General features: G+C 46.6%; 4 protein-coding genes across 4 annotated transcripts; 2 read left to right on the top strand and 2 right to left on the bottom strand.

The window, feature by feature from the left end:
• Positions 1-4538: 4538 nt before the first annotated feature.
• On the bottom strand, positions 4539-6975 carry K441DRAFT_676819 (uncharacterized protein; the record flags this gene model as incomplete). Its single annotated transcript, XM_067650998.1, has 4 exons — positions 4539-4649; positions 4683-4811; positions 4867-6559; positions 6608-6975. The coding sequence occupies 4 exons, from the start codon at positions 6973-6975 to the stop codon at positions 4539-4541; spliced, it is 2301 nt and encodes a 766-aa protein (XP_067504836.1).
• Positions 6976-7201: 226 nt separating this feature from the next.
• K441DRAFT_658758 (uncharacterized protein) lies at positions 7202-8015 on the top strand. The gene is made up of 3 exons (XM_067648411.1): positions 7202-7381; positions 7434-7496; positions 7562-8015. Exons 1-3 carry the CDS (start codon positions 7304-7306, stop codon positions 7748-7750), a joined length of 330 nt encoding a protein of 109 aa, XP_067504835.1. The 5' UTR covers positions 7202-7303; the 3' UTR covers positions 7751-8015.
• An 11-nt stretch (positions 8016-8026) lies between these two features.
• On the bottom strand, positions 8027-8935 carry K441DRAFT_79690 (ankyrin). Its single transcript, XM_067654454.1, has one exon. The coding sequence runs from the start codon at positions 8813-8815 to the stop codon at positions 8267-8269; it is 549 nt and encodes a 182-aa protein (XP_067504834.1). The 5' UTR covers positions 8816-8935; the 3' UTR covers positions 8027-8266.
• Positions 8936-11771: 2836 nt separating this feature from the next.
• On the top strand, positions 11772-12863 carry K441DRAFT_686704 (uncharacterized protein; the record flags this gene model as incomplete). Its single annotated transcript, XM_067652017.1, has 5 exons — positions 11772-11871; positions 11940-12182; positions 12238-12437; positions 12518-12768; positions 12821-12863. The coding sequence occupies 5 exons, from the start codon at positions 11772-11774 to the stop codon at positions 12861-12863; spliced, it is 837 nt and encodes a 278-aa protein (XP_067504833.1).
• Between the last annotated feature and the right edge of the window lie 701 nt (positions 12864-13564).

The following is a 13564-nucleotide window of genomic DNA, read 5'->3' as shown; positions in this document are numbered from 1 at the left end:
CTGTAGAAGAATATAGAACTCTAGCCACTTAACTATCCGAAATAGTAAGTTTTATACAATAATTAATATAATAAGGGCCTTATTAATAACTTCCTTATTTAATAATAATAAATTCAATTTACCGCCCGTCCCGGTCCCCCTAGTGGGTCCACGCAGGCCAATACCTTCTATAGGAAAAACTCTAGTTTAGAGAAAACCTAATCACGGGCCACGCTGGAGAGACGACAGCGTCCCGACATCGGAGCGCCGGCGGCTCGCCTTCTTCCTGTCTACAAGTCTGCATATTAAGCTTACTGGCCGCGCTTCGCGGACAATCTCACTCTGCCCCTTCTTCCCTTATCCTTTTGCTATTGTTTCTTTTACTAGTCCTTTTACCAGTTCTCTAAAATTTGGAAGGGCTGGTATCTATTTATATCCTCTACATCTATTACCTTTATAGCTTAGAACTGGGTTAAGGCACCTAATTATATTAGCCATTTTGCAGCCGCTTGGGCGCTTTTTTTGTTGTTTAAAACTTCTTAAAGGCGTTTAGAAGCGCATTCTTCTATTAAGTCCGCTCTTTAGTAGCGTGGGCATTGGAACAGTATATAGTGGACTATTTGCCTCATCTAGCCATATTCGCACTATGGGAGAATCTCTGGTACTCTAACAGATGCAAGCCATGCATTAAGCCCTATTACCTCTATACGGAGAAGAAATAGTGCTGTAGCCTCTGCCTTTGTTAAGTCCTTATATAATGGGATTGTGGGTTTCCCCCATGGGGTCCTCCACGTTGTTTCTGTGCGGTCTTTAGCCTTTGCCTGCCACCGTCGGCGCCATTCTAAGTCTGCCCATTTCGCGATGAGGGTGGTTGCCCGCCAGCGGTGCTGGTGACCTCCTGTGCGATGGCGGCGCTCCGTCTGCGCTCTGCCGGCGTTCCGCCAGCTGCGCCTAGGGGGGGTAACTTCCTTATTTAGGACTACTTGGAGTACTTCTAAATCTAGCTCTTTTATCTTATTTTAAGATAACGCTTTAAGGTAAAGATCTTTTAATTAATCTTATATTACTTCTTTTATATAACTAGTTTTAGGCTTAACTATAATGCTATACTTTAACGCTAAGTAATTTTAGAAGTTAGAAGTTAACTATATAGCGTATAACTCTATGCAGTATTTATAATAGAATAAAAGATAGGCTTTTTTATTTTGTATAGGCTTATTACTACCTAGTAAACGGGTATACTTCTATGTTAAAAGAGCTAAGTAACCTCTTGTATTTTTTAATTTAGAGGTATTAATAGAGTCGAGAGCTTCTAATTCTACTTCTGAAGCTATATTTTGTACGATAATAAAGAAGAAAAAGGCGACGAAAATTTATTTGGGGTATGCCAAGACTTACCGTATGTAATCATCTGACGCACGGTCCCACCTGACGCACGATTTTGGTAGTCACTCGCGAGCCTCAAATGAAGCTCTATAGCCACATATATATGATAAAATCGTTAAATTTTTTGGAGGTTGCTTCTAATTAACTTAAAAATAGATTGTAGTTAATTTAAATTACTACGATAGTGTTATGGGAGGCGTAATTGCCTTCCTCTTCTATCTAATGCAACGGGAACCTCCGCTATTGTATTAGTCCCTGCACCACCAGTCTCTTCCTTCTATTTAACTATAGAAGGGCTATTAGCCTTTATCTTGCCCTTAAAGGATCTAATATTATTTTAGAGTTAAATATTAGCCTACTTTGCCAGTCTATCCTCCTCCTTTTGGCGCTTCTTTTTCTCGGCTTCCTATAGTCGCATTTCTTTATTACCTATTCTTATACGCTTCCTCTCTTCTATTAAACGTTTCTTTTCTTTCTTCTCTGCCTCTCTATAGAGTTTATCTTCCTTCTTTTAAGTACGCGTAGCCTCTATAGCTTCTTCTTTCTTAGCCTAGAGCTTACGAGCCTACTAGATCTTATTTAGAGAATAAAAAATGGCACCACCTTCTTAAGAAGTAGAGAGAGAAAGTAATAGAGGCTTGCCTTAAGTATATTGCTTTTTTTTATTTATTAGGGCCTTTTCTAGGCCCTTATTCTATAGTTTTAAGAGAATGTTCTTAGTAGTTAAGGCGTATATGGTGTTATCCAATTTCTTAGCCCGTTCGTCGTAGATATTGTGTATAACCTAATAGAGAAGCTGCTTAATACGCCGCTAATCTTCAGCCTTTAATATTAACCCTAAAGACTTACTTAAAGAGGGCCTTTTTTTCTTCTAAGAGCTAAATCTGCAAAGAACCCCCTTAGGGTTGAAGGGATAAAGGCCAGTCTTCTTAAAGCCGCTAAGTATATTCCTTAGGGTAAATAAGGTTTTCCAGGCTCTCTAAAACATGTAAAAGAAGTCCCTTTTAGTTATAGAGCTGAATCCTTAAGACTCGTGTATAAACTGCTCTAGTTTAGTACTATAAGCTTAAGAGAGAGGCCTAAATAGGGCAATGTCGAGAGGCTGCAGCGTATGCGTTGAATGGGGTGGATATATGGCTAGGAGGATCTTATGTTCGTTATAGTAGTTAATAAACTTTATATTAATGTAAGAACCGTGCCTATCTAAGATTAGAAGCCTCCACTGCCTTTAAGCCTTCTCTTTAGTCTCCCTATTAAAGATTTAAGTAAGCCATTGGTATCCTAGCTCGTCATTTATCCAGCCGCTTTGGGATAAGGCAAAGAAGTAATAGTAATCTGCTAGGTTAAAGTCTTAAAGCTATATATCTTAAATCTTTCTAGAAATAGCCTAATAGATAAGGCCTAGTGAGAGGGCTGTTCCATCTACGCAAATGTATACAATTGTAGTAATCTATTTACAATTACCGTCCTGGATAATCTGCTTAAACCCACCGTTCTTATATTAATGCCGGGAGAAGATCCTCTTTATCTTTAAGAGCACCCTAATAAGGACCCTTCTCGTCCATATTATACATATAACGAGGCTTAATCCTATATTCTTAAATCTTCTTACTTAACATCTTAAAATATAAGGCGTATTTAAAGGCTGAATTAGCCCTTTTTCGCTCCCTATCTATACCTATAGTGTACTTACATACTATCTTATTGCTATATCTCTTTAAAAAGTGATAAGGCCATATCTTTCCCGGCTTATTTCCACTAATTTCCTTTATAAAATTACGAAGCATTTAATGCGAAGGAGGAAGGCCTCGGGTAGTAAGATTATTAACTCACTTAATAAGAGTTTTTTCCTGCTGTTGGTTAAGAATTTGCTAATTTTTGTACTGGGATTCCTTGGTTCCCTGTACCCCACGCTACCTCTTAGATAGCGTAGTTCGATTAACGCCATGCTTTTTTGCTATAGTAGTAATATTAACTTTTTCTTCTGGTTTTAGCGAATTCAAATCTTTAAGAGCTGCCTCAATTGACCCCATATTGGTGGAATTTGACGATATTTAAAATTCGTGGTGTGCGGGAAAATCAGGTGGGACCGTGCGTCAGACGATTACATACGGTATCGCGATAAGATTTATCCAAAACCACCCTGGTCTGACCCGCTCATGATACGTTCCTTGAGTAGTCTGTGGCGAGCATTGACGGAGAGGGCACCGGCTGGGAAAAGTGCAATTATTTCAATTGCCGAAACCTGCTCAAACAGGTCTCTTTTCGTTTCCTCGCTCAGCCTTAATATATAACTGTACTGCTGTGACTAAGACGCCTTAATATATAACTGCACTATAGTAACCAAAACGCCTTAATATAGGACTACACTGTATTAACCGAGACGCCTTAATATGGGACTATATTACAGTAACCAAGACGCCTTAATATAGGACTGCACTATAGTAACTAAGACGCCTTAATGTAGGAATAGAACGCGTTTAGGTGTTGCAAATTTAGAGCAATATTACGCGACCGCTCAGAAGTACCGATTAAACTTAAATTATGTACCTTTTCGCCCAAAATCACGTGCGAGGGTACTCGGGGGCGGTCGCTGCGCGACCTCGTGCGAGGTTCGGGCGCGTTATCAGTAGGGGTGGCCCTAACCTCGTATTAACCTGGGTCGTAACCGCGCCAAATGACCCCCCCAATATGTAATAGATATCACCGACCTCGTATTTCTAAGTACGGCTGCTTTGGTCGTATTGATTTTATTGGCTGAACCTTATTTTATTGGCTGAACCTTATTGATAACGTGTGGACGAATTCTGGCATTACAAGGGATAAGAGCATGAAGTACTCTCACTAGGAGCCATGCTTGCTGCTTCACCAGTCTCTTCCATTCATTCCTTCCCAACATTGATCGAGATTTAGCTAAGGTCATCTATCACTATCTGTACATATTCCTTCAAGATCTAGTATTTCTCCAGTATTCAATATCGTGTCGCTCATCCGGCACCGGAAAGCACGGCACAGCGGTGGCTGATCTAATGGACACTACTCCAGGAGATACTTTCTTCGGTGTGCTCTTAGCCCTACCACGTAATCTTGGAATATGCACTTTATGTCCTACGGGAGTGCTTTCTGGTATATCAAACTTTCCTATTGTTGATTGCTGCTCTTGCATATCATGTCTACACATTACCACCAATATCCTTCAACGGGCTGAGTATCTTTGCTTTGAATACCTTATGGGATTCAAGATCGGATAGCTCTTCTGTAAGTTCTTTAAAGCTGAGACACGCCTGGATACTATCACTAAGTCGTTGTCCACATACATGAGGTCCATCCTGAATCAATCTCTGTAGTATGGCGGCTTTGATGTTCTCAGGATCTAGGCGTCGTTGCCTCATTTCTGGGAATTCCTTTGTTGATTTCCAGTAAGCTATTTCCATCATGACTATGCCCTACACGTCCTTTAGTCCAACCAAGCAACATTTGTAAAAGGCCGGATTTGCTTACGAGGGAGTAGACATCATGTGCCTTTGAGAATTTCGCCAGAGGCCTTCCCCAGCGTTCAGGATGCATGTAGACATTGTTTTCCACCGAGTAATCCGTCTTTAGAGCCGTCTCAGCATCCTCAGGCCTTGAATATTCGAATCCAAATAGCCACGGACGATGAATATCCACTCTCGGGACATTGACATTTCCCGACTCCGGTTTCTGGTAGAAGAACACCACGTTGCTGCTCTTGAATAGCTTGTGCACCCATCCAACCTTGTGGAAGTTCTCGATGGCTTCCGCGAGCGTGAAGGCTAATTGGATTCGACTTCCAAGCGGCACTCTCTTCTGCTTCGACATATAATCCGAGAGGGTAGCGAAGGAAACGCCGCCTTTGGCCTGACTGCTATCAAAGGACATGTCGAGCTCAAAAACGAGTGAAAAGCTCTTCGCAGATCGTTCATGGATGTACCCAAGTCCGGGAAGAATATGGAAGCTCGTTCGTTTCGGGTGACACAATTGCGTCGTCATTTTCTTGAGCTGTTGCAACTGGGTAGGCGACGGCTCCTGGGATTCCGTATTATCTGTGAGCAATTCGTATTCGAAAATCTCCGCTATGACCGGGTGGTTCTGGATCTTTCCAATGCGGAATTTGGATTGCATGTCTCGTGGTCCGCGGTTGGAAGAGCGGTCCCAGACAATGGACCCGCGCGGCAGCTCCAGCTGCTCTGAAATAATAGACGAGCTGAGTAGACGCTGCCGCAAACTGATGGCTTTGTCGACCCCGCAGGCCGCTATGATCTGATCGTCCTGTGCTATGGAAAGATCGATGTTGGGGTCTAGTAGGACCCCCTCCTCGATGCTTTCAGTCAAGGCGCAAACACTCTTGTCGATATCTTTCAATGATTCTAACTTGATGTCACCAGCTACTTCTTCTGTTAATTTTCCGGACTCAGTTTTACTCGAAGGTGCAGTTTGGGCAAGAAAAGCGCTCGTTAACATCGCATTCGACAGTTTCGCGATGCGATCCAGAATCTCGGCTTGCGCAGACGCGGACAGTGATCCAAGAATTGAGCCTGTCAAAATTTGACCGTCTCCGGTCAGTCCTTGGAGAAGGCGCGCCTTCAATATCAGGCTTTCGATACTGACGTCGGAAACGATGTTTTGTGGATAGCTTTTGAGCCAGTCCGCTATTTGCTGGGCCTTTGGATCTTCGCGGAAGGATATAGAAAGGAGAGCGAATGATGAAGGTAATTCGTGTTTCCGAGAGAATCCTGCCGGTACCGGTAAGGGAAGTGGTGCTAATCGTATTGTAGGCGCATCGTTATTCGCTAATGTGAAGTATTGAGGAGACTCTTGCGTCATATTAGTACTTTTAAACCTAGTGCGAGGAATTTGCATACCGGTAAGTGCAGGCTGAGTCAAGTTGTCCCAAAGATGGTTTTGCAGCCAACGGATTGGCACGTCTTTTCCAGCAGTGATTTGTTTTCGGATCTCTCGTATGAGGACTGAAGTGAAAGACAATCTGCCTGGTTTCGGGACGCGCGCCCCAGAGCTAGACGCAGCTAGTATCTCCATCTGCCCGTTGTCGAAGCTGCCGTGTGTCTTCGTTGCGGCATGGCAACAGTCAAGAAGGACGAGTACGTCTCCGTTCGCATGAAGCATGTGTGATTGGAGGGGGAACCAGCCAAGCGTTGGACCCCCAGCTCTTTTCCTGATACGAGGTTAATCGAGGTAGTTGAAAGCAAGTTCAGACACCTACGCTCTCCACTCCGGGTACCCGGCAGCGCTTCCAGCCGTGTTATCGCCATGACCTCCGTAATAGAAGATTGATAGGCCATCGCTGCCTAGCGAATGGGTTTTGATGAAATTCGAAAGTCGATCGGAGAGTTCAGCAGCCGAATTCTCGCTCGGGATAGAGTATCGCTCAGTTTCATAGTTGAAGTCTTGCTTGAAGAGTAATTGCAGGCGATCCGCTTCCAGGGCTACTCCGAGATCATCGTCGGCCCACGAGATGAGTAACGCGGTGACTTTCTTATACCTCGTTTCAGTGGACCAGGAGCCTCGAGTCCGCTGGTTGAAATCCTCGATTATCTCTTGCACAGACGGTTCGGATGGCTCAGTCAACATCCTCAACACTTGCCACGGAATAGCCTCGGTTTTGGGCTCTCAATCATTTTGTGGCTCGTTCCTAAGAGGTACTTGAGAAAAGTTCATTTCGAAGCCAATGAGATGAGAAGGTTACTGTACTCGCCACGTCGCGCTCAAGTTGATTCATCCACCCTGATAGCCATTAGGCTGCGTTGCGGGGCTCGAGGCACAGGGCAAACGACGCGACATCTATCCGGCTTACCGTTCTAGGCAGCTACGGCTTGGCACATTGTGCAGGTATTTGAGAAGAGTCTCAGCCTTGCCGTACATTCCCTGCACAACCGTCCCTTCCTGCTCTCTAGTTCCCATGGCTACGAAAGACGAAATCAGTGGGCGCACTGACCCGCCCGGAAATGATCAAGTCAGCGATGAGGAAGAGTTCAACGTTGGTTTCAAGCCTTATAAAACAACACAATTCATGCTAACATGACGTGTAGTTTTCTACAGCCGCACCGGGCGACTTCCGCGCTAAAGTAACGCCGTACAATACCTCAGCACAGGTAACTCAGTTTCTCAATAGCTTCGCGGGCCAAGATGCGGAAAGCGTCGGTAACACGTTCTTCAGTATCCAACAGCTCCCCTATACAACGTTGGTGAGGAGGTATATCTCCAGGTGCAAGGGCAGACTCAGCCTGCGGGTCCGTATGAGGTTGTGGAAGTTCTGACGGGCCACAAATATCGGATCAGGATGAAGGCCACTGGCCAAGAACACCATGAGCTGGTCAGTGAAAATAGATTGCTGGTACGTGCATAAGGTCATGATTCGTGACGGCCGCATGCTTGCTTCCATCCCGTCAGGATCTGAGATATTTCCTCAATATACAATTGGAATTCGTTGAGAAGTCTTCCCCTCGCAAATTCTAAGTTGGCATATGCTTCCTTAAAGCTTTCCAACGGCGTATGCCCGTATTGATCTTTGATCTTGCTATCGGCACCGAATTCAAGCAGAATCTCTGCGACCCGAGGAGCTCCGTTTTCCACGGCAACATGTAGAGCAGTACCCAGGAGAGGGTGTTGAGCATTGAGCAGCGAGGCGTCTTGCTGCAGTCTTTCGATTGCACTTTCGGGCAGCTGCTCTTCTAGTAACTCTTCTAACACAGACTCGTCTTGTGGTAGGCATGTTACACCTCCCAAAGAGCGTTTCGCCGATCGAGGAGAGTGCATGATTCGTTGGACCAAGTCCGGACCGGCAGCCAGGTGTAGAAATGTTGGCCCATCGCTTGTCCTATTCCCAAGCCACAGGTCAGCGCCTGCATTGAGTAACTTCCGCTCAGTTTAGCTTTGAACGTTGACAGGGAAGGTGGAGGGAACGTACCCGTGTCACCAGATCTATTCTTCTTAATATCGTGGCAAGCCCTAACGCTGTATAGCCAGGAGTGGGCAGATGACTCTTCAGCTCAATGTCTGCACCGTGGTTCAAAAGCAGGTCTACGCATTCGTTTGACGCAAACTGGCATGCGTAATGTAATGAAGTAAAACCTTGCCCATTCCGCTCATTCACATTCAGCCCTGGATGAGCAAGCATCTCTTTCAGTACGGACACGGCGTCTCTTTTTACACAGTCGTGCAAGGCGGTCTCTCCATCTGCTCTCCGTATCTGATGGCCGGGAATGTTGTACCACGGCATGCTACGACATTGGTATAGAAATCGAAAAGCCGGGCAATTGACATGGTCGTTTTGAGAGGCCGAAATGGTGCTGAAGATAACTTCGGTTTTCACTGGTGTTCTCAATGATAGTTGCTTTTCAAGCAAAACGCTTATCACAGTTTCGTCCATTGCCTGGCTCGCTGCGGCGATGTCTAATGGCGTACTATTCATACTCTCCCCGAGATAGTATCCGTTGTCCGGCTCGTCGATGACTGCATCGTGAGAAAGCAGGATGTCGACGCATGAGGCGACGGCGTCTCTATACTTTGGACCGTGTATAATGAGCTACAGTGACTTTCAGCCCTGATGGTATCATTTTACGCGCGTTGCACACCATGGTCATGTAGGCGATAACATACCTTTCCAAGTGGAGAGCAAAACATTGGGTCGCCAATCCAATGGAGTGGAGATCTACCAGCGAACCAATGCGTATTTGTTGTCGCGCCATGCTTGATGAGCAGAGCGCAGATCTCTGGTAAGTTGAATGAAGCGGCGAGATCGAGGGAGCTTAAGAATCCAGCGCGCTGATTTGGATCTGCTCCGAAGTGAAGAAGGGTTTTGACAGCGACCATGTTCCTACAGCTTATCGCAAAATGAAGTGGTGTTCCTGCTAACGATATACCATGCCAGGGAAGTATCCAAGCGTGATCCCGTCTAGTCCGAGCGTAAATGTCTGCGCCTCCGGCCATTAATTGAGTGGCAACATCATGAATGACAGCTAGCTCAAAGAAGATCAGCAGATGTAATGGAGCAACTCCAGTATCTTCTACCAGAGATGGATTTGCACCGTTCTCTAACAGAAATGAAACCATTTCTGCGTTTCCTAGGCAGCATGCTTCGAACAGGGCTGTTCGTTCCTCTCTATCCAAGATGTCTATAGGGTAGCCCCGTCTGATTAGATTACATGCGAGGGATATGTCGTTCGTGAGCGCCGCATAGTGTAGCCATGGATGCGAGAAGGTCTCGTTTTCGAAGACGACCTGCACTTGTGTGAGATGTACATTAGACATTGCGCATAAATGATCTTGCACATCTTGAGGTTGGCACGGATCGGCGTGCTGTGCAACCTTGACATACTGAATCGTGTTGATGTATTGCTGCCTCGCGGTCTTTTGATACTCAATGATCGACCGTGAAAGCCATTCATCATCATCGTCCCCTTTTGCGTCGAGCGTCTTGGCATCTGCTGAAAGGGCGAGGGAAATTCTTTCTTTCTGTTTCTCCATAAAGTCTAGGTCAGAAGAGTTTCTCAGACTATTGAGCATAATTCCAAAGTCCTTCTTAACACCGAAGCCGTTGGCGTAGCAGCTGGCAAGATTGTAAGCAAAACTTCCGAAGTCATCGCTGTCGAAGGTGGAATGGGAAATTTGGATGCTAGGTATGCCGATATATCGTTGCAAAGCCTGAGTTCCCGGCTTTCTTTCTCTTGCTTGCGCCGCAATGCCCTCGAAAATTGAAGTTCGCACGTGCCATGGGCAATGGACTGATATGATCTTCCGTATGTCAGCTCAGCTTACTAATGAGATTGATGGCTAAATTTACGCTACTAATGTCTAAGGTGAGGAGAGTTTGTTTGTCCCCGTTTGGGGCATTCATTTCAAAATCAGCGGCAGGATGACCATATTGTCTGTAGACCATAAGCAATCGGATCCAATTATCTGGCTAAGCTTGCACGGGTACCCTCTGAAATCTAGAAGTCTTGAAGACTCTTGCATGTCTGGCTAAGCTTGCACGGGTACCCTCTGAAATCTAGAAGTCTTGAAGACTCTTGCATGGAAAAGCGACGACAACTTGCGCCTTCCAAGCAACCCTTCAACAGCTTGGCGAAACTTGTCCGCATATTCAAGGGCATATCCACGAACTCTTCCGGATTCTTCATCATTCTATAGGCCATGGACTGGAAGAAATCTGCTGGCTGGGACAGGATGAACTGAAGTCTCTGAGGTGGTCGGTCGTAGGGCGGTAAAAGCCAGTCGTCCTGGAAAAAGTTCGCCTGGCATGTCATTATACACCACGCAACCAGGCCAAAACTCCAGACGTCACATTTCGGAAGATCTTCCTTGGCTAACCGAGCCTTGTAGTCGCTGTCGTAGAAAGTGGATAGTAACTCGGGGGCCGAAAAGAGTGGTGTTCCGAGTTGGAATGTAGAATCATCATACCCGATGTTAAAATTTGAATGACTGAAATCCGTGAGGCGCGCTGTGACTACGGCGTCTGGATCGTGTGGGCCTTCTGGTAAACACACCAGGACATTCTGAGGCTTAACGTCGCTGTGTATGATTCCCTGCGCATGCACACTGGTCAAGGCACGAGCCACATCCAAGCATAGACGATGGCATTCCTCCCACTCGGCGCCAGCAAATTTACCTCGCATGTGCAGATAGTGATCCAGAGTACCGAAGTGCGCATTCTCTACCAGGACTGATGGATACATCTCGAACGGGAACCACTTGTATCCAAGAATCTGAACGATATTGGAGTCCTCGCGCAGCGGATTGTGAGCCATTAATAGCAGTTCGGTGTAGATTGTTCTTGCAACATCCTGTGCGGTTCCTTTTTTGGGGACTTTTGGGCGCTTGATGGCCACCGCAGTGCCTTCGCAACGGGGAGCGTGTCTAACGCAAGAGTGAACCGTGAATGAAGTTCCTTGGCCTAGTAGGTTGCCAATAGTGAGGTCCCCAAAGTGTCTCATCCCGGAGACTTGCACGGCGTTAAGGATCCCAGCGTTTGTTTCCCATCTCGTTTTATGTTCGGATTTGCCTTCGTTTCTCGTGCCGGTAAAGAAACTCCACAGATTGGTCCTTGACTCCATGGCAGGTGCAGGGGTAAGTTTCTCGCTGGCGGACAAAGATCTAGGTGGAAGGAGGTTCAGCCAGGTGCGCACTCGCCGTTTGGGGACTAGGTGGATTAATATTCACGTGAGGACGAGGCATAGCCAATCAGATCAGCGCACATCAGGCAGCCAAATTGGACTCGATGAGGAGCAGCACCTTTTATTTCTGAACCCCGACGAATTGCCAAGCATCCGGTGAATACACACTGAAGCTGCTTGCTTCCCCTAACATTGAATCTTCTACTCCCAGGTATCACGTCGCCTTCCCTCTCAACGCTTCGATGTTACCACATCATGGCTCAAACCCCACAGGCCCCCCAATTTGTCCATCGACCTCGGCATTCGATTCCGCCGAACCAATACATCAACAATTTTACCAACGCTCATGAGAAAAGTTTGTAGGCAGGTTGACGTTTTCCGGTCAAATACTCACCGAGCCCATAGTTGAAGACTCTCGGCAAGGCTACCCGCGCCTGGCTGCTTTCATCAATAGTGATAGAGATTTCGTAGTCTTCCGGAGATTTGGGCAATTGCACGTACGTTTTCTCTTGAATATGCAGGACGAGCTTGCGGAACTGGAGCAACAGCTTCATGAGCTGGACCAGCAAGACACATTTTCGTTCAATCTGAATTCAAGGCGTCAAGATAAAATTGCGGCACGTAGGGTGCTTCTGGAAGAGTTGGGGAATAAATTGTACGTCTACGGTGCGTCTCTCGGGAATGCAAGCCCATTGTGCTGTCACTAAAATAAAGACAAAAGATAATTGTCTTGAGGCTCATTACCGACATATCGAGAGGCTTCCATCAAAACGTACTCACGTTGAGAGTGTCGTCAACTGGATGAAGGGAAACAAGCCACTAGTTGCAGAGGAGTCGGGGTTTTTAAACACTTGGGACGACCTAATATCGCCGAGAGAACGAGCAGACCATGGCGGTTTGGATATCTTCATCAGTCGGTGTGTTGCCAAACTTGCCGAGCGGGGCTTCCGTAAGGTCAGGGCTCTTACGACGGGCGATGAACTGAGGCTGATATGTTGCAGGTATGCCATACTCACAAGTCAAATGATAAACACGTCATCATGGTGAACACATCTTACACACTTGTCATCGCCCGATTACTCACCACTTTCATGGCAATCGCTATTTTGACTATACCCATTGCAGTCCTGTATAGAGTTAGTGACATGTCTAGGAGGCTCTGGATCATTGGTATATTCACAGGACTTTTCTCTTCTGTTCTCTGCATCTTCACTCAGTCTCGGAACTATGAGATCTTCTCGGCTACCGCCGCGTGAGTAAACCCTACGACCTAGATATACGCACCGCTTACATTTCCCAATCAGATATTGCGCAGTTATGGTTGTGTTTGTGGGAAATGTCCAATAGCACATAGACGGGCGATGCTATTCACACCAGTGATCGTGGAGCGTGAACCAGGATCCTTTCGACTTCCATCTTCAAAAGAGCCCCCCCCCCAACCGAGCACTTTCGCTTGCCCCAGGTAGGGTGATGAACGGTGTGCATATATGCCGCATTCTAGTCCCGGGCAGTGCAAAGGGAGTTGTCTGAATCAGGGGCGATGAGAACGGTGTCGAATAAAACATCGCCCTCGGCGCTCCCGAGCTGATACCCGCCAGGAGCCCAGCTTCTTAATTCGCACCATGATCCATCTGCCGCATCTTTCAGCTGAGAAAGGATCCATATCGCTTCACGCGGAACTGCCGATCGCCAGCTTTTTCTTCGATCAGTGGTAACCGCCCTCCGTCCCTTGTATGAGGCTATACCGAATAATGCCTGATTACCCCGGTCACTGGACTGGAAGTGTCTACATCCGGCCAGAGCGGCAGGCGGTGAGGGGTTCGTCCTTGTCTCACGGCCCACGCCGCCACCAACGCCAACGCTGAGCTGTCGCCTGCTCGTTGCACTGCAATGTTGCAACGATGCCGGACACTTTATGCGAGGCGGAGCATCCTGAGGTCATGAGGACGAAACTAACGCCTCAGGCGAGTGGCCTGCCGCGTCATCAAGAGATTCAACCTGAACGTAATGAAAGGATTGGCGAGCGTATTGACTGAAGGAGCGAGGTT

This window comes from Cenococcum geophilum, assembly GCF_001692895.1.
Source record: "Cenococcum geophilum 1.58 unplaced genomic scaffold K441scaffold_17, whole genome shotgun sequence".
Classification (NCBI taxonomy): domain Eukaryota; kingdom Fungi; phylum Ascomycota; class Dothideomycetes; order Gloniales; family Gloniaceae; genus Cenococcum; species Cenococcum geophilum.
The sequence above is the reverse complement of the archived record's forward strand: the minus strand, read 5'-3'. Positions and strand labels throughout refer to the sequence as shown.